This window comes from Ornithorhynchus anatinus, chromosome 9, assembly GCF_004115215.2.
Source record: "Ornithorhynchus anatinus isolate Pmale09 chromosome 9, mOrnAna1.pri.v4, whole genome shotgun sequence".
Taxonomy (NCBI): Eukaryota; Metazoa; Chordata; class Mammalia; order Monotremata; family Ornithorhynchidae; genus Ornithorhynchus; species Ornithorhynchus anatinus.
Window position 1 is genome coordinate 10674707 of NC_041736.1, and position 22192 is coordinate 10696898.

A 22192-nucleotide genomic window follows, 5' to 3' on the forward strand; every position below is an offset into this window, starting at 1 on the left:
AGTTTCCACTGGGACAGGATGGATCTCATCGTGTAGATTGCTAGGCTTCTGTGTTGTGCACAACAGACACTATTTTCTACCAAACATTCCTACATGCAAAATACTCTCTGCTAATCACATTCCTCATCGGTTACGCCTGAGAAAATGGCTGACCAAAGTGGGAGAAAAATTCTCCCTCGTACTGATTTGCCCAAAAGTCATTTCAAACACAGCTAAAAATCCACTCTGGATTTGCAGAGTGAAATGGAGTCAGCAATGAAGTGACCCAGATTATTATGACTCCTATAAGAGTCAAATCACAGCAGCTGCTTTCTCCTCAAGATAGCGTACTGAAACTGAACAATGCATTTCAATTTGACCTCCTGTTTCTTTATTAAACCTATCAGATTACTGCTTCTAATTAAGGATCAGGTTGCTAGCTCCCACATCGTTATTAATGTGCTGCACTGCCATTAAAGGAAATTTTGACCTCTGCTGTGAATCACCTAGGGTAAAATTTAATTATCAAACAGGGAAGATGAGGATGGTGGGGGGGGTGGAGGGGGAGGTTAAAATGGCTTCTTATGAGACACATGTGATTGTGCATTCAATTTTATTTGCTTTGTTCTGATACCAAACAAGAAAACTGCTGATTTCTATAACATAAAATTAAGTTTGAAAATCATAACCTAAAGAATCAATTGTTCTAATGATAAACCGTATTAATTCAAATGGATTTGAAAAATGGGAACTCTTGGATAATTATATTTTTTCAGAGTTTGAGGCTATGATGTGCAAAAAATTCAAGAACCTAAATGGAATTTGACTGAACTCAAATTATTGTTTTAAAATTTACTGTGTTCCCATTTAACCCCTTGATGTCCTGTTCTGATGCATATCTTTTAAAGCTAAGTTGATGATTTTCTGTGATGCAGGATTAAGAACACTGAAAGTAGTTAACTAACAACCTCAGTTTGTTGATAGTCAAGGCAACAAATTATAATTGCTATTTTTACAATTTTCCTTTTTCAATATGTACCAAATTTGAGGGTCTATAACAATGAATAGTGTATATTAATTGTCCAATCCCCTGGCTAACTTTACAACATTTTAATACACAACCAATATATGCTGAACAAAAAAATCCTGTGATTAGAAAATGAAAATATGCATAATTGTTTTCTTTGTTCTTTCAATTAGAGGAGTACTGTAATTTGATTAGTTATCAAAAACACAGACTATGGTCTTATATTAATCTCTAGCAGAGGAGGTTTGGAAAGAATGAACGATAGAATATGAGGTCCCATGAATTTTTTTTCAATTTACGATTATTACTTCTAAGAAGGAACTATTAGCTTCAATAAGGCTGACAACTTTTCAGTTTAGGCAGGGAACACCTACATTAATGATGATGTTTGACTCTTTTGTTTGTACAATCAAGACAAATGGCAACAGGCAGGAGTTGTAACAGGAGTAATTTCAATTCACTGTAAAAGCTGTGGCTCAATCAATCAATCAGTGGTATTCATTGAGCCCTTACTGTGTGCAGATCTCTGTACTGAGCTCTTGGGAGAATACACCAAAACAGAGCTGGCATACATGATCCCTGTCCCAGAGGATCTTACAGTCTAGTGGGGGAGACAAGCATGAAAATAAATTACAGGTAGGGGAAGCAACAGAGTATAAGGATATAAGCAGAAGTGCTGGGCAAGTGGGAATTGGCTATCCCAGTACTAAGGGCCCGAGTACATAGGTTAGGCATAAGAGAGGGAGAACAGGGTAGGGAGATGAAAGGTTAGTCAGGGAAGACTTCCTGAAGGAGACAGGATTTTAGTAGGGCTTTGAAGATGTGGAGAGTGGTGGTCTGCGAACTATAAAAGGGAAAGGAAGATAGCAGCAAGGGGCTGATAACGAGAGAGATGATATCGAAGCACACTGGAATATGCAGACTGAAGAGGGGCTTTTCCTATAAAGATTTTATAGAAAATGATAGAAAATTATTTCTGGGTGTTTGGTGGCCTGAAAATATACTGACATCATCTGCTGTGGGAAATCTACGCGATGGGAAAGAAAATAAAAATCTTTCAGTTTAACAACACTTTCTGGCCAAGTTACAAAAAGAGCCCACTCTACTAAGCTGATTAATCCAACTCAGTGACTATGTAAAGCAGTTAATTCAGGTCCCTCGGAAGTAAACAAAGACTATCTTTTTCAAACCGCTATTCCTCACAAGTTCAAGGTATGTTTCTTCAAAAACTCAATTCTGCTGGAGTATATATACGATTGACCAGAAATGTAACATTGGTTACATACCTGTGGGACTTCAATCAGTGGTATTTATTGAACACTAACTGTTTGTGGAACACAGTACTATGCAATTGGGAAAGTGCAATACAACGAAGTTTGTAAGTGTGATCCCTGCCTATGGGAGAGTACAGTCGACATTTCCTATCAAACCATGGTATTTATTGAGCACGTACTGAGTGCAAGCAAATTATTTATTGAGCACTTATTCTGTGCAGAGCACTGTACTAAGCGCTTAGGAGAGTACAATACTATAGACTTTGTAGGCAAGTTCCCTGCCCAAAAGGAGCTTTCAGTTTACAGGGAGGAATTTAAAGTCCAGAATATAACAATCCCATTTTGTCTTCACTTTAACCCTGCAAAGCAAACCCTTTTACAGCTATAATTTCAATTAGTTCTCCGAAGGATTAGGCAGCATTTTGAACTACAACCTATTTATTTGGAGAAGTCTTCCAAGATAAGCAGTTCAGCGGCCACAGTATCTTGCAAGTCACCGGCCAACCAACCAGGGAATGGAGCCCAGGAAGAGGGAGGTGGGATATTCAGTGAGCCTGGCTTCTATCACTTCCCCAGCCCCCTCTCTATCACCCTCCACGGACACAATCCGGCCCAGAGCCGCTCTCTGCCTCCCCTCGGCCCCGACCCGGGACGGCACAGAGAGGACCCTCTTGAAGAACCAGGGACAACGAAGGTGGGACATTCCAGTGAGGCAACAAAAGCCTTGGTGAAAATGTTATAACCAGGTTTCCCTTGACTTTCTGGTGGGGAAGCCCAAGTTTCTGAGAAAATTTAAGTTTTAACAGGGGTGAATAAGGAAATTCATAGCTGCATCTTCCAGAACTTCTCTGTGAAAGAACAGCACCTTCCCGACTTCAATGATAGAAGAGGAAGTACCACCTCAATACAGTAAATCCTTCAGCAAAGGCTCTGATCTCAATAATGAATACAAAATGAAAGAAATAGATGAACACTCAGAAAGTCGGAGGTCACAATCAATTTATGGAACTGACACTTCAGTAAGATCACTAAGACAGTCTGAAAATTGGGATTTATTCATAGAATTTTAATGCAATGCCTGCATTATAAATATCAGCAATTATAATTTTAAATAAAGCTTAAATGGAACTTGAGCTCAAAAATATAGCTTGTACTTTGCATGGCATTAACACTCTAACTTCAAAACCAGGCAAATAAGATACTGCCTTGTGGAAAAGAAAAGAGCTACTGAGTCCCTAGCAGTCCAGAACTGGATTCTGGATCTTTCATCAGCAAGAAAGCCTTGAAAGCTGTTTAGGCCCAGGACCAAGCATTACTATCATAGAGGGCTGGGTGGTGTTGGCTATTCCTCCACCGATCCCTCCCTCCACCCATCAAAACACACAAAGACACACACACACACACTCTCACTCACTCACTCTTTTAGGCTGGCTCCAGCCACAGGAGGCTACCATATGGAGGCTTAGGAACAACGGCACCCACACCCTGGTCTCCAACAGCCCCCAAAGACTCACACATATTCAACAATAGTTCCCCATGAAGGATGGCCCAAACCCCTCCCAGTCCCAACCAGACCCAGATACCACAGCTAAGGCTAGATAGAACCAGAACGGGAAATATATCAGGGTGGGTAAAATTCAGCCCCGGCTAGGGAATGCACCCGGAAAATTGAAGTAAGCTGGGAAACATGGATATACCAGCTCTACACATTATAGTAACTACACATAAACACAAGGAGGATCCTAAATAAAAGCTTCCCAAGTCACGAGGCAGTGATTCCTTTTTATTATTGGTGTATATATCCATAATTCTGTTTATCTATTTTGATGCTATTGATGCCTGTCTACCTGCTTTGTTGTCTGTCTCCGCCTTCTAGAGTGTGAGCCAGTTGTTGGGTAGGGACTGTTTCTGTTGCCAAACTGAACTTATCAATCGCTTAGTACAGTGCACTGCACACAGTAAGCAATCGATAAATAATGATTGAATGAATGAACGAATAAAAGCACGTACAAAGCGACTGTACTCGTCAATCTGGAGTGTCATATCCCTCTGGTTCCATGAAGGTAAACTCCATGTGGGAAGGGGATTGTGACCTTTTGCTTTTCTTGTGCTCTACAGCACTCAGTGCTGTTCTCTGCAACAAATTACTCAATAAATACCATTACTACTACTCCACGGGTTCTAAGTCCTTACTGGAGAAACAAAACTAGTCTGTGATGAATTGGTAAAATGTCCTATTTTGCAGGGAGAAGAGGGAAGGTTCCTGTGATCCAATTCGTTACTTGGTAATAATAATAATAATGTTGGTATTTGTTAAGCGCTTACTATGTGCCGAGCACTGTTCTAAGCGCTGGGGTAGACACAGGGGAATCAGGTTGTCCCACATGGGGCTCACAGTCTTAATCCCCATTTTACAGATGAGGTAACTGAGGCACCGAGAAGTTAAGTGACTTGCCCAAAGTCACACAGCTGACAAGTGGTAGAGCCGGGGTTCGAACCCATGACCTCTGACTCCAAAGCCCATGCTCTTTCCAGTGAGCCTTCCTAAAGGTGCTTGTTGACCCAGGTCTTGGGTTCACCATGGGTGCCTGACTCCTCACTGATCAAGCAGAATTGCAGTCTGATGTCTGTCCATGGCACCCAGACTCTGATCTGGAGCATTTTTAAGCAGGATCAAAGGTATCATGCTTCTTTGGAAGCAGGAGAGGTTGTGGGCCTCTAAGATGTATGGCAAGGATGAAGCTCTCCTCCTCATTTCTTCCCGTTTAACATCTCCCTCTCACGGTTTTTAATAATGATGGTATTTGTTAAGCGCTTACTATGTGCAGAGCACTGTTCTAAGCACTGGGGTAGACACAGGGGAATCAGGTTGTCCCACGTGGGGCTCACAGTCTTCATCCCCATTTTACAGATGAGGTAACTGAGGCACAGAGAAGTGAAGCGACATGCCCACAGTCACACAGCTGGCAAGTGGCAGAGCCGGGATTTGAACTCATGACCTCTGACTCCAAAGCCCGGGCTCTTTCCACTGAGCCACGCTGCTTCTCTAGAGGCCTCCTTCAAGAAAGGGGCTCACAACTCCTTCTCTCTAAACCCCTTTTGCTTTCTAAACCCCTTTTCCAAGCACTGATGACACTCCCCAACCTACAACATAGCCTTCCATTTGGCAACAGAAACTCACTTACTAAAGCACTGCAGGTTCTGACATCAGCAAGACCCAGGTGGAAAAATATCAGCTGCACTAAGGAGAACCAGCTTAACTTGCAGGACTAGGTGTCCTGTGACCATGTTTGTGCACACTCTTTTGCCAAGGGTTGTATAGGCTTGTGACCTAGAATGCATCAAATGCTAATTGTGCCAGATAACCTAGTCTTAGATATGCACAAATGCAGCCTCAGTGAATAGTTACTATCGACCAAAGGAAAAAATCACTATGTTCAAAGAAGGCTTAGACATTTAAAACTCTAAAAGCCGGTGAGATATCTGGTTCAGAGTGGCTGCTTGCATGAGAGGATGTGATCAACAGGTCTCCCCAAGAGTTTCCTTCCTGAAGAGTGCTTACATTGCTTTGGTTCATATTCCTGGCAGTGAAGAAAGCCCCAAGACCCTCTTGATGGAGATTTTTATCAACAATAGCCACACACAGAAAATGGGAAGTGCTACACAATCAGATAAAAGCCCACATCCTCCTACTGAATCCCAATCCCCCACCTCTCTTTGAAATCCTGGGGGAGATAGATCCCTGGGGGAATGAAATCAGGAGGCTGAGGGAATTACCAAGTGACTTGCTCCCAGTCAAACCAAAGTTACACAACAATAAGTCAGTAGCATGTGGGCTTTCTGTGCCATTTGGGGAAAACAGAATGAACAAGACATGCTGAGACACCATACTGAAACCTTTGAAACAACCAATTAAGCACACCCCATTGAGTCTTCTATACAGTACTGCTATCCCTCTGGTTCAAAGATGTTGCTAACGGAGAGATTTCTTCAAATATATCTGCTCTAAGAGAATCACTCCATACCGAATTTTCTCTCACCAGGGTGGCCTGTCTGCTGCCATCATCTCCCTACTATTACTGGAGACATCTCTTCATCATCTTCATGATTTCTTTAAAAATGTTCTTCTCTCATCCTTGGTTCTAGTCACCCCACTTCAGCTGACCCTAAAGCGGCTAGTTGGGTAGCCTTGCCCTGACTTGCTCCCTTCATTCACCCCCCACAGCACTTACTTTCGTATCTATTATTTCTTCATATCTTACCTCTCTGTTATTTATTTGTATCTTACCTCTCCTCCTCTAGACTGTAACTTTGTTGTGGCCAGGGAATGTGTCTGTTTATTGCTTTATTGTACTCTCCCAAGCATTTAGCACAGTGCTCTGCACACAGTAAGCATTCAATAAATACGACAATGAGTGAATGAAAAACTTTTTGCCATCCATTCCTCACACATGCCCTGCCCCACAGCCAAAAACTGTCCATGGAAGCCATCCTGCTCCCAGTGACTCAAACCTAGGATTTCTCCCAGAGAGCCTCCTGGCCGGGGCCACTAAAACCCAGGGGAGGGAGTAACTGCCTCTAAGGTAACCGACGTCTAGACCGGACTGTGGAGCTTTAGAAAAGTGATCTCAAAGCTCCATTTCTGAGGCAATAGAAACTTCAAAGCACTTATGTCCAGGCTCAAATCTGCACACAGGCAGGTCATCGCAAGCTGCCTGTCAATAGCTAGTAATGATTTTTGCTTCATGACATTAAAGGAATGTACAATTCGGATAACGTCCAAATGTATTCTGAAATGTAGATTTACAAAAAGAGAAATCAAAAGGAAAGGAAAATCTTTCCTTTGCCTGGGATATAAAATCATTTACTGATTACTATCTAGTGAACTTGCACCAATTTAAAAATGGAGGGTCCAATGAATTACTGGGCTTCTTTCTTTGAAAACCTATTTGGACACCCAAGTCTTTCCGATTCAGTGGAATCAACATCAGGCATTTGAAAATCCCAGAATTCCTAGGTGAGTTTACAAACATAGATCTGAGCTCAAACATTACAAAACAGAAAAGTAGATGTTCTTCGTGGTGAGTTGTTAAAAGGAGTTCAAAGAACCGGAGGTGATATTATACATATCCACAGGGACAGACTACAGACAAAAATATTTTGACCTAGAAAGGTATTCTTCCTGGAGGATCACACTAGATGGAGTATAATTTTGAGTTTTGTGAGGCTGGGAATGCCATAACTCACTACATATGGGGAGATAAACTCATCTTTTTTTAGTTAGATAACAACTCTCTCAAGTGATTTCTCAACAGAAAGAATCCAATCAAAATAAAAACATGTGCACAGCCTCTCGCTGCCAACTCTACAATGCCAGAATTAAGCTGAACACATTGAATAGAAAGGGGAAAAAAGCAAATGAAAAACTGGCTAATGTTAAATAGCTATTGATAGCCTGTTAGAAAGTGCACCCAAGGCTGCTCAACTGAAGTAGGCGTTTAACGGTGAGATATTCTTAATAAGACCTTTTTCCAATTCCTCAATGCCTGCTGCAGTCCAGAAAATATCATGTAAAAATGAGATTTCTTAAAAGAAGCTCTGATCTTCACCTCCAAGCTCTCTCCCTGATTCGGAAGGGGTCATATTTTGTTGGCTAGTGCTGGGGTCTGATTCAGGTGGGGTGAAATCTTCTTTGGTGAAACCTGAGATTACCCCCATTCCCTCACAAAGAGGTTTTTCATAAAGGGCATTCACCCCTCCACAAAAACCTTAGGCCCAATAGCTTCATTAGCTTCCTGGTCCCTAACACCTGCTTGTCACCTGGAGCTAAACCTTATGCTTCCCTCTCACTAAATTACTTATCAAGTACTACTGATTCTTTCTATGTGAACTTTCTCTTATCTGCCCTTCCTCTGTATTCATCAACACCACAATTACAATAATAATAATAATAATAATAATGGAATTCAAGTGCTTACTGTGTGTCAAGCAGTAAGTGCTGATGTAGGTGCAAAATAAGCAGATTAGTCACAGTCCCTGCTCCATATGGGGCTCAATTCAGCCCATACCTATTCACAGCTGGATCCTGCCTGACAACAATCTCTTCCTCTTTCAGTCTAACCTTCAAACAGCAGGAATCCTATTACTATTTTGGCCATACTTTCTGCTCCAACTAAACCAATTTAGTATCCCTCACACACTTCCGCTTCTGCCTTCAAGCCAGAGCCCCTTCCCCAACCCCGGTACCCACTTCCATGCCAAACAATGCCCTTCAGAAATTCTTAGAAGCCTTCCATAATTAATCCCCACTTGGCTCTGGTCTGTCCAAAAGGCCCTTAGCATGCATCTTCTACAGGATTTTATGCTTCTGCTGCTGCTGCTGATTTATTATTCATTTCTTGAGTCTTAGTGCATGTCTCCATTGGGTTAGTAAGTGCCTTAAGGACCGAAGTTGTAGGTTCTCCCTTTTCACCCCTAAATACCTATTAAACATAGTACTCTACACACAGAGGGACCCCAAAATACCACTGATATTGGTGATGAAGCAACTCCCTTGCTACAGAAGGGGTGACCATTTTAATGAGACAACCTGCATCGGACCGTGGGCATTTGCTAAAGGAAAGAAACATTTCTTCACCTACCATAGTGAGCACAGGTAGGTTCATATGGTATGCTTATCTGTAGGTTCACGAGAGGATTGGATACAGTGACAAGAAGCCCAAAACAAGTTACTAAAGGTTAGGTTGGGGGTACAGACAAAAGTTAGGAATGTTAGATGGTATATCCATAAACCTTAGGGTTGATTCCAAAGAAGCAATCATCATGAGAAAAGCAGAATTCTGGACTGGAAGGGTCACTGGTCTAACTCAGGAATGGCACTTTCAGTTCTTTTGACTCTTTAAATGCAGTGTTTTAAGAGTTAGGCTGGCTCAAGTTAAGATTTTCTTGTCTCTGCCCCACTTGCTACGTTAACCACATACCCCATTTAGGAGGGCTGGTACCTCATCTCATATGCTGCCCTAGGCACTTCAGGTAGGCACCACCATTCTCTGGGGCTCCCATAGCAGGCTATCAGAATGAACTACTGTGCTGCTTCCCAGAGCCCGGGGATGTTAAAGAAAATGGACTAGCTGTCTGTCGCCCTAGAGAGAAACTGGAATTTTACGAAAACTTGCTGCTTGTGCCTGCAGGTGCTGGTGGGGGATTGAAGAGTGTAATAGTGCCCAGACCAAGTTAAGTACCCAAGGAAAAACCTGCCTCTTTAGAAGTCTTAATAATTTATGAATAGCTCCCTTCACCAGATGGATCACTTGCTTCTCTGAACAATTCTGGGGTCTGATTTACAGAGATTTCAGTTGGGAATTTGTCCAAATGGAATTAGATTTTCCTTTACAGATATTTATTTCAGTGAAATCTAAATTTTCACCCTGAAAGTTGGCCTATCTTTTCACAAGAATGGTGGCCCTCAAACCACAGAAAACTAACTTTTTCTACAGAAAGTAGATTTCAGTATACTACTGACTTAAGCAAAACATCAAAAAATCAAGTAAATAATATTCAGATGGCACTACTGCTAGTAATATAAATCCACAACTACCTAGAAGGCTGACAAAGGAAGCGGTGTGGCCTAGTAGATACAGCCTGGACCTGGAAGCCAAATGACTTGGGTTCTAATCCCAGCCCCACCTGCCTGTTTTTTGACTTTGGACTAGTCATTTAACTTCCCATGCCTCAGTTTCCCCAACTGCCAGATGGGAATTCAATACCTGTTCGCCCTCCTACTTGACTGTGAGTCCCATACAGGATACGGGACAGGGACTGTATCTGACCTGATTATTTTTTATCTACCCCAGAGCTTAGAAGAGTGCTTGACACACAATAAGCACTTAACAAATAACAAAAATAAAACCTCAAAAAAATTGTTCCAAAAGTTGTGCCAGCCCAAGGAGAGTAATTTCAACTATGGGGAAATTCCTGGGCCCAGTGCTATTCAGTATATTCATTAGCAGCCTGGATAGTAGAAATGATACTAATTTGGATGCAATTAAGTGATCAGTATCTTGACAAGGTGAGAATTCAACTGAACTAAAAGGACTAAGTAAATAGGCAGATAAGGTTAGCTGTGAGCAGGATTAAACTGACCACAAATAATGACCATGTGACTTTCTGTCCCAGGGACAAGCCTAATGGTATCCTAAGAAACAATTCGCCATGGCACCTTAGCCTCCCCTGTACGCCGGCTGGCCAGGGCTCAGAACTTCCGTCTGTGCTCAGTTCAGGCTTGCTAACTCCTGAGAATGATTTTACATAGAGTATGAATACAAATCACTGACTTTCCAAAATTTCAACCGACAAAATGTTATAACGATCAATCAGTGGTCTTTACTGAGTGCTTACTGTACTTATGGCCAAGCACTGCATATGAAGAGCAGCAGAAAGCAGGCATATTGCGTGTGGGGGGGAGGGAACAGAGGCTGGAATCACTACATCCCATCCCAATTTGGCTCCTGCCACTTTAAACAAGCAGGCCAGGGCAACAGAGTCGGAGGGATTCCCTCTGCCACTACCCTGTTGTGGGAGCCACCCATGTTAATGAAACCAAAGTGTTTTTCTGGGATTTTTCCTACAGACTGTCTGTGATTTTACAAATGGTGGGCAACCCTGCCTCAGGCCACATGGCAGCCCAATCCACACAGCAGCCCAATCCACATGGCACATTATTTTCCCTCCACTTTTCTCTCCTCTCAAGCAAACCTGACCTCTCTCCCAACAACTCCCTTCCTCTCCCATACCCCTGAAACTAAGCTCACTGGACATCTGAGGGACGCAACAGTAGATCCCCCGAATGGAAAGTACAGGGTAGGCGGATGGAGAGGACAAAGAGCAAATGATAACCAAGGACCCCGGCCTTACGGTGCGTCTGCCAGATGACACAACTCAAACTGGCTCGATATGTTTCAGTTTCCTCCTCGAATGCTCGATTCACCACCTTCCGCCTCCTCCTCCCGCCACTGCTTGGGGGAAGCATTTTTGGTTATTTTTCCATACTGTTATAGTCTGGACTTTCAGAATCTTTACCTGTAACTACGCTGCTAGAGGATAAGATGACGCCAGTAAAGGGCCGGGCAGCAGCAGTCAAGATTGTGCAAGGCCTATTTGTGGTCTGGAGGAACAGCTGTGACACAGAATGAAGCTGTTGGCAAGCTTCCTTTTGCCTCATGCCTTGCATGACACACGGCTGGAGACACTCAGGAGCCTGACTTGCTTTCAGAGGTAGTCCCTGAAGTACTATTGCATTAGCCACAGAAGCCAACGGCTGAAGCGAATTCATGGGGTGACTGCCTAAAAGAATAATGCAAGAAAGATGCAGAAAGAGCTGCCTGCTGCAACTGCAGGCTAGAATTGATCCCTCAGCTCCAAAAGGCTCACCAAAAAACCCTGAAGAGAGGCAAATCACGCTTTTGTTTCCTTGTTTGGAAATGAGGCCCTAAATACAGACTTAAGAGCTAAGTCTGAAAAGCTGGGTTTTGTTTCTTTACACGGAGAACATATTAGTCTGGGTTTTCCTATGGCCAACACAAATGGGAAGCTGCAAATCAGGTCTTTGGAAATGGAAATATCTGTGCATCAGAGCTTGGGAAACATTCTTAAAGGGATTAACAGCTCTTCTCGGACAACGCAAAAAAACCTCTTTCCCAAATGATGATGGTGCAACTCAAATATTTTTACCTATTGATTAGCTTTTTCAGCCTATTCTACTTCAAAAACAATGTGATCGGTCACTTTTACACTTTATACACATAAGGTTGGCTTTTTAATTTAAGGGAGTCCTAACAATGAATTAATGTATTAATGCTATCCTGAGGAGCTAGAGCATTTATGTTTTCTTTCATGAAACATTTCAGGAGTCACTTTTGGCTCATTCTATTTTGTCATTAATGTACATTATGTACATAGCGTACAGGGGTGTGAGTGTGTGTGTGTACACACACACGCACATATGGCTTTTTCTCTGGGGTAACACGGGAGAATTGTAGTCTAACTGCTTTTTTTTTTGGACGAGTGGCCTCTCTGGCCTGCCTATCAACTCCTTTTCTCCTTTTGGTCTTTCAAAATGCTGTCTCTCCCTGGTTCTGCTAAGGACAAACACGACTCCGCCTGGTGAGGGCAGCAGTGCTGAGGGAAGGGGAAGGGAGGAGCTAAGAGACTAAACCAGAGACAATCTTTAATAATAATAATGCTGATGGTATTTGTCAAGCACTGTTCTAAATGCTGGGGTAGATACAAGTCAATCAGGTTGGACAGAGTCCCTGAACCAGCTGAGGCTCCCTGTCTTAACCCCGTTTTACAGATGAGGTAACTGAGCCACAGAGAAGTTACGTGACTGAAGAAACCCTCTTTATATAATCTCTCCTTGAAGCCCTACTCCTGGACATTTCCTCCAGAAATGAGCTCCTCCTCCACAGCAGGGAACGGGGATCCATAAAGCCCATCCTTTCCTCACTGTTTCCCATCGGACACACACTCACACACAAAGACAAAGGCATTCATTCGTATCTCTTTCAACATAAAGGAGGCCAACTCTGCTACGCAAGTCGGAGAACAAGCTGTAGAGAGGCTGGTCTACCCTTCCTGGAATTGGGCTATCCTCTTAAATACTAGAAGAGGAACCTTTACATGCTGTGGATAAGCTCTTCAGCTCTTTTAAATTAGGCCTGGTCATTCTCCTCCTCCTCGCCTGCAAATGTTCAAACCACAGCAGCCAAGGAGAACATTCTTCTCCCTCCTTGCACTCTAAAAGGGATCCTAGCTGAAGTCGTCCATTACAACAGACCATCCCTCCCCTCCAAACCATCTGAGAAGCGCGGTTAAAAGGCAAGGTACTCACGGCTGACACAGTTTCACCAGGTCCTGGTCCGTGGTGTTGGGAGGCAGGCCCCGTATATAAAGGTTTGTTTTACTTAGTTGATCCCAGCCCGAGCTGCTGCTACTACTACTGTTGTTATTACTGCTGGTAGTGCTGGGGCTAGGAGGCGCCATTGGGTGAGCGGGTACAATAGACTGCTGAAAAACAGAGGGAAGGATTGTGTTAGAAACATTTAATAAGTTTCATGCAGACCCGTGAGAACTCCAGCCATGACAGTTAGAGGTCAGTGACCATTTAATCTCAATGTCAGTCAATGGTATTTACTGGGCTCTTGCTGTGTTCATGGAACTCGATTAAGTGCTTGGGAGAATGCTAGACTCTAAGCCCGTTGTGGGTACGGAATGTGACTGTTTATCACTGTAACGTACTCACCTAGGCGTTCAGTACAGTGCTCCGTGCACAGTAAGCGCTCAAGAAATTCATTCAATAGTATTTATTGAGCGCTTACTATGGGCAGAGCACTGTACTAAGTGCTTGGAATGTACAAATAGGCAACAGAGACAATTGAATGAACACAGCAGAGTTGGTAGACACCAGCCCTGCCCATAAGGAGCTTACAGTCTAGATGGGGAGAAAGACATTAAAATAAATAAGATTGGGGAAATGGATGAGTAACAGGACTTGTACCATTAAGTGGTTCCACTAAGAGGAGCAAATACATTAGAGACAAATGCACCCAATATCTTACACTTAGTTTCAGACTTCAAATTCACCCTCTTGACTGCTCATGGAAATACTATTTTTGAATTGAAGTTACTGAAAAATAGCTGTGGACACACTCTTTGGGTATGCACTCAGCTGAAAAGCTGCTTCAACTAATTTCCTCACGAAGAACTCTTGCAGATTATTTTATCAAGTTTACTTTTCAAATGAAAAAAAGTTAGCTTAAGGTCAACTTCCTCAATTCATGGGGAACTCCCATCTAGTGCTGGGGCAGAGATACAGTTTTGCTTAAACTTGTGCAGATTTTTCTTAGCCCAACAAGCCCTAACTTCAGCTACCCTCATGTAATTCAACCCTTGTGAGGATTCTGCTAACACTCTGCTTCAAACTTAGATCCTGCAGAAGGCAGTTCAACATCCGCAAAGGACCCAGCAAGAACCGAGAGCCTCCGAATGAAACTTGCTTTAAAGCAATTTCTTTTAAAACTGGCACAGCTGGTGAAGCTTGTACCACAGCCTCTGATCATAAGCCACGCATGGGACTTTGAGGAAGTATAAAACTCTGCTAGAAACTCACGTGAGTGCCATCTGGGTTAATAACAGGCCCCTAAATTACTAGGAAAAAAATCATTAAGCTGCTAGTATTTCACTGAGAAGTAGCATGGCCTAATTGATAGAGCATGGGTTAGGGAGTCAGAACCACCATGGCTCTAGTCCCAGCTCCAGCACATGCTTGCTGGGTAACCGTGGGCAAGTTATTTGACTTTTCTGGGCCTCAGTTACCTCACCTGTAAAATGGGGATTAAGACAATGAGTCCTATTTGGGACATGGACTTTGTCCAACCTGATTAGTTTGTATTTGCCCCAGCACTTAGAATGGTGCTTGACACATAGTAAGCACTTAACAAAGACTATTATTTTTATTATTACTACTGAAGTATTGAAGGTTCCCCTCCTCCTTTCCACTTGCTCCCTTCAAACACCCAACACTAACAACTCTGGTCAGTGGTACTGACTGCAAAACACCAAATTAAGCATTGGAGAGAATATAACAGAAGCAAGATACACAAACCTTGCCCTCGAGGAGTTTCCAATCTAATGGGGAGGCAGACCATAATTATTTTCAGATTGTGAAACCCAGAAGAGCAAGCATAACACGGAAGCAGGACAAACTCACCAGAATGACAATAACATAATTCAATGTACAGATGTATATGTAACATGAGCCAAGAATGACGACGACTGTAGTACCTATAAGACCCACCAAAAGCCATTTGGGGAAAAACATAATGGCAAAGTATATGCAAAGTACAAAGTACAGCACTTAGAAGCGTGCTTGGCACATAGTAAGTGCTTAACAAATACCATCATTATTACAAACAACCCTACAGCCCAGTCCCATCTATCCTGGCTGCTAGTCCCCAACCCTGATCTCTCCTATCTCATCGTTGCTTCCTGGCTCCTTCCTCACTCCCTGATCCACCCGCCTTCCCAACACTTCTGAATGCCCCTAACCATCACTCCACCCTTGCCCAAAGTGCTTCTCTTCTACCCTTTTCCCCCCAAACCAATCAATGGCACTTATTAAGTGTTTACTGTGTGCAGAGCACTCTAAATGCTTGGGAGTGCAACAGAGTTGGTGGACACAATCTCTTCCCTCAAGGAGCTTACAGTCCAATGGACTCCCTTCTCTATTGCCCATAACCTACAGCTAGATTCTCTCTGGGTTGGGAGAGGTTGGGGGAAGAATGGTCAAACATACAAAGGACAAAAATCAGTTCTCTTCTAGATGGCAAATCAAAATGCTCAGAATCCTTCTGTAGTTTAACTATAATACCTTTCTGGAAGCTATTCCCCTTTGGGTCAAATGAAACACCACCCCAGCCATCTTGAATAAGCCACACTGGGTCAAATGAAACACCAACCTAGCTATCTTGAATAAGCCATATCTCAACTTGAATTGGGTGCTAAATGAAAAACACCTGGAAATCCAAGATTCTGTGTTTTGCCTTAGCATACATCCTTTTCCAGCTTGTGAAAACATAAATGACTTGTTGAATTCAGTGGGTGGTCCTTCAATCATCCCCTCACGGTCCATCCTTCGATCATGTCCCTCATATGTGACTAAAATATTTATATGAGATGCAGTAGCATGTTCCTCCGGTGGTCAGTAAAAATAATGAAGTTATTCATGTACACAAATTAATTATCTGTGTTTTATCTGGCAACTGATCCTTACTCTCCAGCTGTTTTATCATCCTCATTTCTCGCTCCTCTTCCCCCTTTCCCCATCACTTCTTCCTTCTCCATCCCCTCAAAACTCCTCCCCACATTTATTGTTCCCCAATGTCTCTTCTTGGCTAAATAACCCTCTTTCTTTAAGCTTCCCTCATAGATATTATTTATGGTATTAGTTAGTCACATACTATATGTCAAATACTGTTCTAAGTGCTAGGGTAAATACAAGTTAATTGGGTCAGAAACAATCCCTATCCCACACAGTCTAAGTAGGAGGGAGTATAGGCACTGAATCGCTATTTTACAGATGGGGAAACTGAGGCAAAGCGCAATTAAGTGGCCTGTTCATTGTAACCTGTCCCATGTCACACAGCAGGCAAGTGGCAGAGCCGGGATTAGAACCAGGTCCTCTGGACTACCAGGTCCGTACTCCAGGCTGCTTCTCTGGTTTTACAACCCCTTAATCATTTTTACTGATAAATGGGGAGGTGAGGCAGATCCAGGATATTTCAGGAAATCATGTCTTATTAAGTGCTATCACTGTGTATTTTCTGAACATAGTGCTGATAACTTTTGCATTATATAACTTTTTGGTGGAATTTAAGTGCTTCCAATGAGTTAGGCACTGTACTAAGCGCTAGGGTACATATAAGGTAATCAGGTTGGACACAGTCCACGTCCCACAGGAGGCTCATAGTCTTCCCGGATCTGCCACTTGTGTGCTCTGTGACCTTGGGAAAATCACTTAACTTCTCTGTGTCTCAGTTACCTCATCTGGAAAATGGGGATTAAGACTGTGAGCCCCACGTGGGACAATGTCATTACCTTGTATCTACTCCAGCGCTTAGAACAATGTTTGGCACATAGTAAACACTTAAATACCATTATTACTAATTCCCATTTTACAGATGAGGTATCTGAGGCACAGAGAAGTGATTACCCAAGTCACATAGCACACAAGTGGCAAAACTAGAATGGCAGAGCTGGAATTAGAACCCAGGTCCTTCCGACTCCCAGGCCTGTGCTCTATCCACCAGGCCATGCTGCTCTGTATTATATTTAAATAACTTGTATTTCAAGGTTCTCTAGGGCCTTAATAATAAACCAGAGCCTTTGGGAGGAGTATTAACTTCCAGACCCTAAGCCCCTCTCAATAAAAACAGATGCTACAAAACACCCTGACCCAAGTTAAGAGATCCACTTCCACATCAAGTGGAGGCTGGGTGCCCTGGGGGGAAATGTGCCTTAACAAGCAAAATGTGCATTAAGTCCATTTATAACACCTGTTCTACCGCTTACTTAGACTGAGAACCCCATTTAGGACAGCAACTATATCCAACCTGATGATCTTGTATCTACCCCAGCACTTAGTATAGCGTTTGACACACAGTAAGTGCTTAACAAATACTATCAGTTATGAGAACAGGGACACAACAGCATCTTCACCTAACCAGTGAATAATAGCTGAAACAATCAAGTTAACTCCTAATGCTTAAGGACACCTGGCTTGAATCAGAGTAAGCACCGGAAAACAAGCAGGCCAAGCTGAGCACTATCTGTGATCCCTTCCCAAAAGATCAATCATAACAAGGTGAAGTCCTCGAGCAACCACATCTGCAGCAACAATGAGCTCAACGCCACTCCCGACTAGCTTCGTGCCTAAATCAAAATTAACCCCAAACACAATAGGTCTGTCCTCACTGTCACTGCTTAACAGCCTGGTCTCCACAAAGCAAAAGCAGTAAATAAAGAAACTTGCCATTTTAATGCTATTCCCATGTCGGTTTACCATTTCCTTCCTATTACTAACAAACCAAAGTGCAATGACCTGCTCAATCATCACTGTTCTAACTGTCATCATCCTCTCTCCAACACTCAGAGCCTTTCCTGAGAGTTTTGGCTGAAACCTGAAAAGACCACTTTGAACTTCCCAGACCCTGGGACCTTCTTGTCTCTCCCACCTCGCCAGCCAAATTTTCTTCACAACCAGCTAGAATGGTTGCTACTTAGCACCCTGAGCACTTCCTCTACTCGGAAGCCAAACAAGGAACCACAAAAAGCTCCCGGTCTCTGGCCAACTAGCGATTGCCAAGAAGCCGCTGTCGGCCCCCCATATTCCATCCAGAATTAGGGGAAGGTCTATTAAGCGACCCCAGATGTTCAGCCCTGTGCTAGGTGCTAAAGAAAAATACCGAACTGCAGTCATCCAAGACACACACGAGCGATACTGTTAAGGACATATTAAGGCACATTGTCAAATGCTGAGCATAAACAAGAAATTCTTACAATACACTTCGCTTTTATCGATATTCTGTTTCCTTTTACAAACAGAAGGAAGGGGGAAACGGGTGGTTGGGAGAAGCGGGGCAGCATAAGATGAATGGGTGAAGTTGGGGGGGAGGGGAGGGAAGGGGGAAGGTAGAAAGGGGGAAGGGACAAAAAGCTGTAGAGAGAGCAGAAAGGCAGGGGAACTGACTGGCAGAAACATTTTCTTTAAAGGTCCCACCGGCACCACATGTCCCACGGAGTGATGACAAGGAGTCCTATTGTTCATGCTGCTCCCACACTACGGGGCCCCACCCCTTGCTCCATTTCCTTCCTGCCTCTGGGGGCCAGGCTTTACATCAACTGGGTGGAGTTACAGGACCACTGTGACATAGTTGGGTACGAGGTTATTCCATTATTGCTGCTGGAATCTGATTGTCCATGGAAAGAGTTCCAGAATCTAAGTCATGCTCCATGTCCAAGGAGGAGAAAAAAAAAATAATTGCTGGTAATCTGAACAAGATGGCTGGTTTCGTCACAAAGGCAAGTTTGAGGATATCGGAATCGGGTCACTGATTATTTCGTCTGCCCTCCGCCCAACTGACTCACTGTTGAATCCTCTCCAGCAAAAGACAGCATTAACTCAGTAATTTCACTGTGTTAAAAAAAACAAAAAACTGGTGAAAGAAACTATTCAGATTTAACAGGTATAATCAGACAGGTAAATTCTTTAAAAGAGGGAAAGGGAAGGGAAATGTAAATATTGTCTTAGAAGATAGATATGTGATTTTTTTTCAATTTACATTTGATATTTTCATTCTTTCCAGTATGGAGTCGAGCTTGAATGGACACTAAATAGCCAATATTAGGTGACTTTACCAAATGCAAGTCCAAAGCACTGAGTAAACATCATGAGAGCAGAAAACTCTCACGATTAGACTGTGACCCCATCATTGGGCAGGGACTGTCTCTATCTGCTGCCAAATTGTACATTCCAAGCGCCTAGTACAGTGCTCTGCACACGGTAAGCGCTCAACACTCAATAAATACTATTGAATGAAAACATTCAGTTGTTTGAGCATAAGAGTAGGACTCACTGATTCCTAACTTGTACTTATTTTTGGTATAAGCTTGATTTTAGACTATTTTCCACTTTGTTACTTCACAAGGAATTAAACATCAACTCACTTGAAAGCAACAAGCAACCCTGAAAAGACACACACTGACTGTGGAGAAAGAGTTTGAACTCAAGGGCTAAAGCTCTCACCCTCTTCCCTGGCAGCTCTGTGGCAGTTTCTCATTGTGGCTCACCACTTCAGCCTAGTCCCTTAGCCTTGGGAATCTCTTGCCCAAGCCGCTCCTTCTACACTCCCCAGGCCCTCGGCACTGAACAGTTCAGCACTGCTGCTTTGGTTTTATCGATAAAGAAATGGAGGCACAGAAAGGTTTCAGATGACTGCTCTTGCAGGCAGGAAGTGGCAGAAGGAAGATCATACCTGACTGATCCCTAAGTGGTGATTGAGGCCACCGCCCTATGGTTGTTGCCTTTGAAGCTCTCTATTAGGACCAATTAGTCAATGGTATTTATTGAGTGTTTACCATGTGCAGAGCACTGTTCTAAGTGCAGACAGCCCTGCTGTTGGTCCAGTGGAAAGAATATGGCTCCAAGACCCAGGAGATCCTCTACCCTATGTTCACTATGAGCAGGGAAAGTACCTACAAACTGATGTATTGTATTCCCCCAAGCATTTAGTACAATGCTCTGTACACAGTAAGTGCTCAAGAAAGCTTCCTCTGAAAAGGTCTGCGGGGGCTATGTCATCAGTGGTCAAAGTTTCTGACTGAAGAACCACCTAGGGCATTCCACAAGAACCCAACGGTTCCATAAAGAACCCTGAAAAATAGCCAGTTAATATGGGTGACAAAGGGTCCTGACCACTGGACTCTGGCATGGCAATGACACTGGGTTATGGCCACTTTGGCCTAAAGTGCATCCTGCCCGTATGTAAGAAACTTCATATGCACCTTGTAATGTGCAGCTCCCCTTCCTGCCTTCTTATGAGTTCACTGAGGGCAGGGAATGTGTCTGTTTATTTTCATAATGTACACTCCCAAGCACTTGGTAAGCGCTCAATCAATATGACTGATCGGATGCTCAGTGCACTCTTCCCCAACAGGAACTCATCTAGAAGGGACAAGGGAGGTTGAGTGGAGTCATATAAGCCACCAGCCCTGGAATCGATACTTTCAGGCAGGTTCTCAGTCCTGAAGTCTGGGAATACAGGCTTGTCCCTCTTGCAATCTGCCTATTCTCCTAAGTGGTTTTTTTATACCCATCCTTCCCTCCACAGCTCTCTTCCAAAGTAGCTGTAGACCTCGGTACCTTCCCCATCCCAAGCATCCACCGCAGCCTCTGCCTCGTCTGCAACTCCAGCCCAACCCACATGGCACATTTAGTTCTCTTGCAGGAAGACGGTGTTCTCCAAGGTCTCACCTGGGGATACACTACGCCAGATGACTTATCAGAGCCCTTCCATCATTTTGAGCTTCCCTCTTTTCCATGTTGGCTGGGGCTCTCAAAGTGACTGCATTTATGAGCAGGGGGAGGAGGGGAGTTAAAACCAACAATTAAGGATTTTTTCCTGTTTGGTTTCAAGCCTCAGTATTTATCCAAGGGACTTGCATCACAGGATGATGTCAATGTCTTTAAATGCAAAGTTAGTCACCAGAAAGGGTCTGGAAGCTTAACGGGGGAAGTGGGGGGAGCAGTCGGCTACAGCAGTGGTCTCAAAATTTCCTCCTCAGGACTACAGGAATGGTTTCACCACTTAAAGTCTTTATTGGCACTGCACCACACCCACCACAAAGCACCTCCTCCTTCCTCACGGGGGAAAAACAGCAGAGCTCCGGGAGCCTGCTATTTGTCCCCACATCAGTCTGGGACACAAGGCACTAAAGTAGAGCTGTGAACATAGACTGACGATACCAGTAATTTGAGGGGCAATTCCTGGAATTCATTCCCAGTGAGGCATTTGGAGGAACAACTCTTCTGATCCAAGCAAAGGGCCTCTTTTTCCTCTAGGTACAGCAGACACAATGGGCACAACTGAAGCATTGGCCTTTTGTTGTTGTTGTTTTAAATATTTTGTGTTCCCACTCCCACTGCCTTCTGTATCGCCCTTGAACTTGGATTTGTTTCCTATGTTCTCCCCTTCCTCATCCCCATACCACTTATGTACATATCCTTAATTTATTCATTTATATTGTCTGTCTTCTCCCCCTAGACTGTAAACAGGTGTGGGCAGGGAATGTGTCTACCAACTCGAACTGTACTCTCCCCAGTGCATAGTACGGTGCTCTGGACACAGTAAGAACTCAATAAATATAACTGATTGGGCAGGGACTGTTTCTATTTGTTGTTAAATTGTACTTTCCAAGCACTTAGTACAGTGCTCTGCACACAGTATGCGCTCATTAAATACGATTGAATGAACATAAAGATATCTAAAAGTAGTTGAGGCCAAGGTCACAATAATTCAGTTATGCCTCTGAATTATGCTTCCTTCACTGTAGGAAGCCAAACGTCTTATACTCGTCTTATCCTGGGCAGTGCAATTTTTGACAAAACCTGTAGTATGGATCCCTTCTGTTGTAGTGTGCACTTCTCGACTGTATCACACATACAACTGTTTCTTCCAGTTCTGCACTGTGGTCTATACAGATCGATACTGTTGTTGAAACAATGTTCCTTAATTCCCTAATGGTATTCTGTCCGAACCACGTTGTGAAAACGTATGTTATGGGAAAAATGAGGGTATAT

The 22192-nt window shown here is 43.3% G+C and overlaps 1 protein-coding gene across 8 annotated transcripts in view; it reads right to left on the reverse strand.

The window, feature by feature from the left end:
- RBMS1 (RNA binding motif single stranded interacting protein 1) overlaps window positions 1-22192 on the reverse strand; it is a 182589-nt gene that overhangs the window by 65102 nt on the left and 95295 nt on the right. For 3 of the 8 annotated variants that reach the window (XM_007671167.3, XM_007671169.4, XM_029072384.2), the window contains exon 2: window positions 13169-13344. In XM_007671167.3, the coding sequence (XP_007669357.1) occupies window positions 13169-13344 (176 nt within the window). Of the gene's footprint in view, window positions 1-13168; window positions 13345-18583; window positions 18735-22192 lie in introns of those variants that run through there. The other 5 variants (XM_007671166.4, XM_016228161.3, XM_007671168.4 and 2 more) reach the window with 5 other exon arrangements.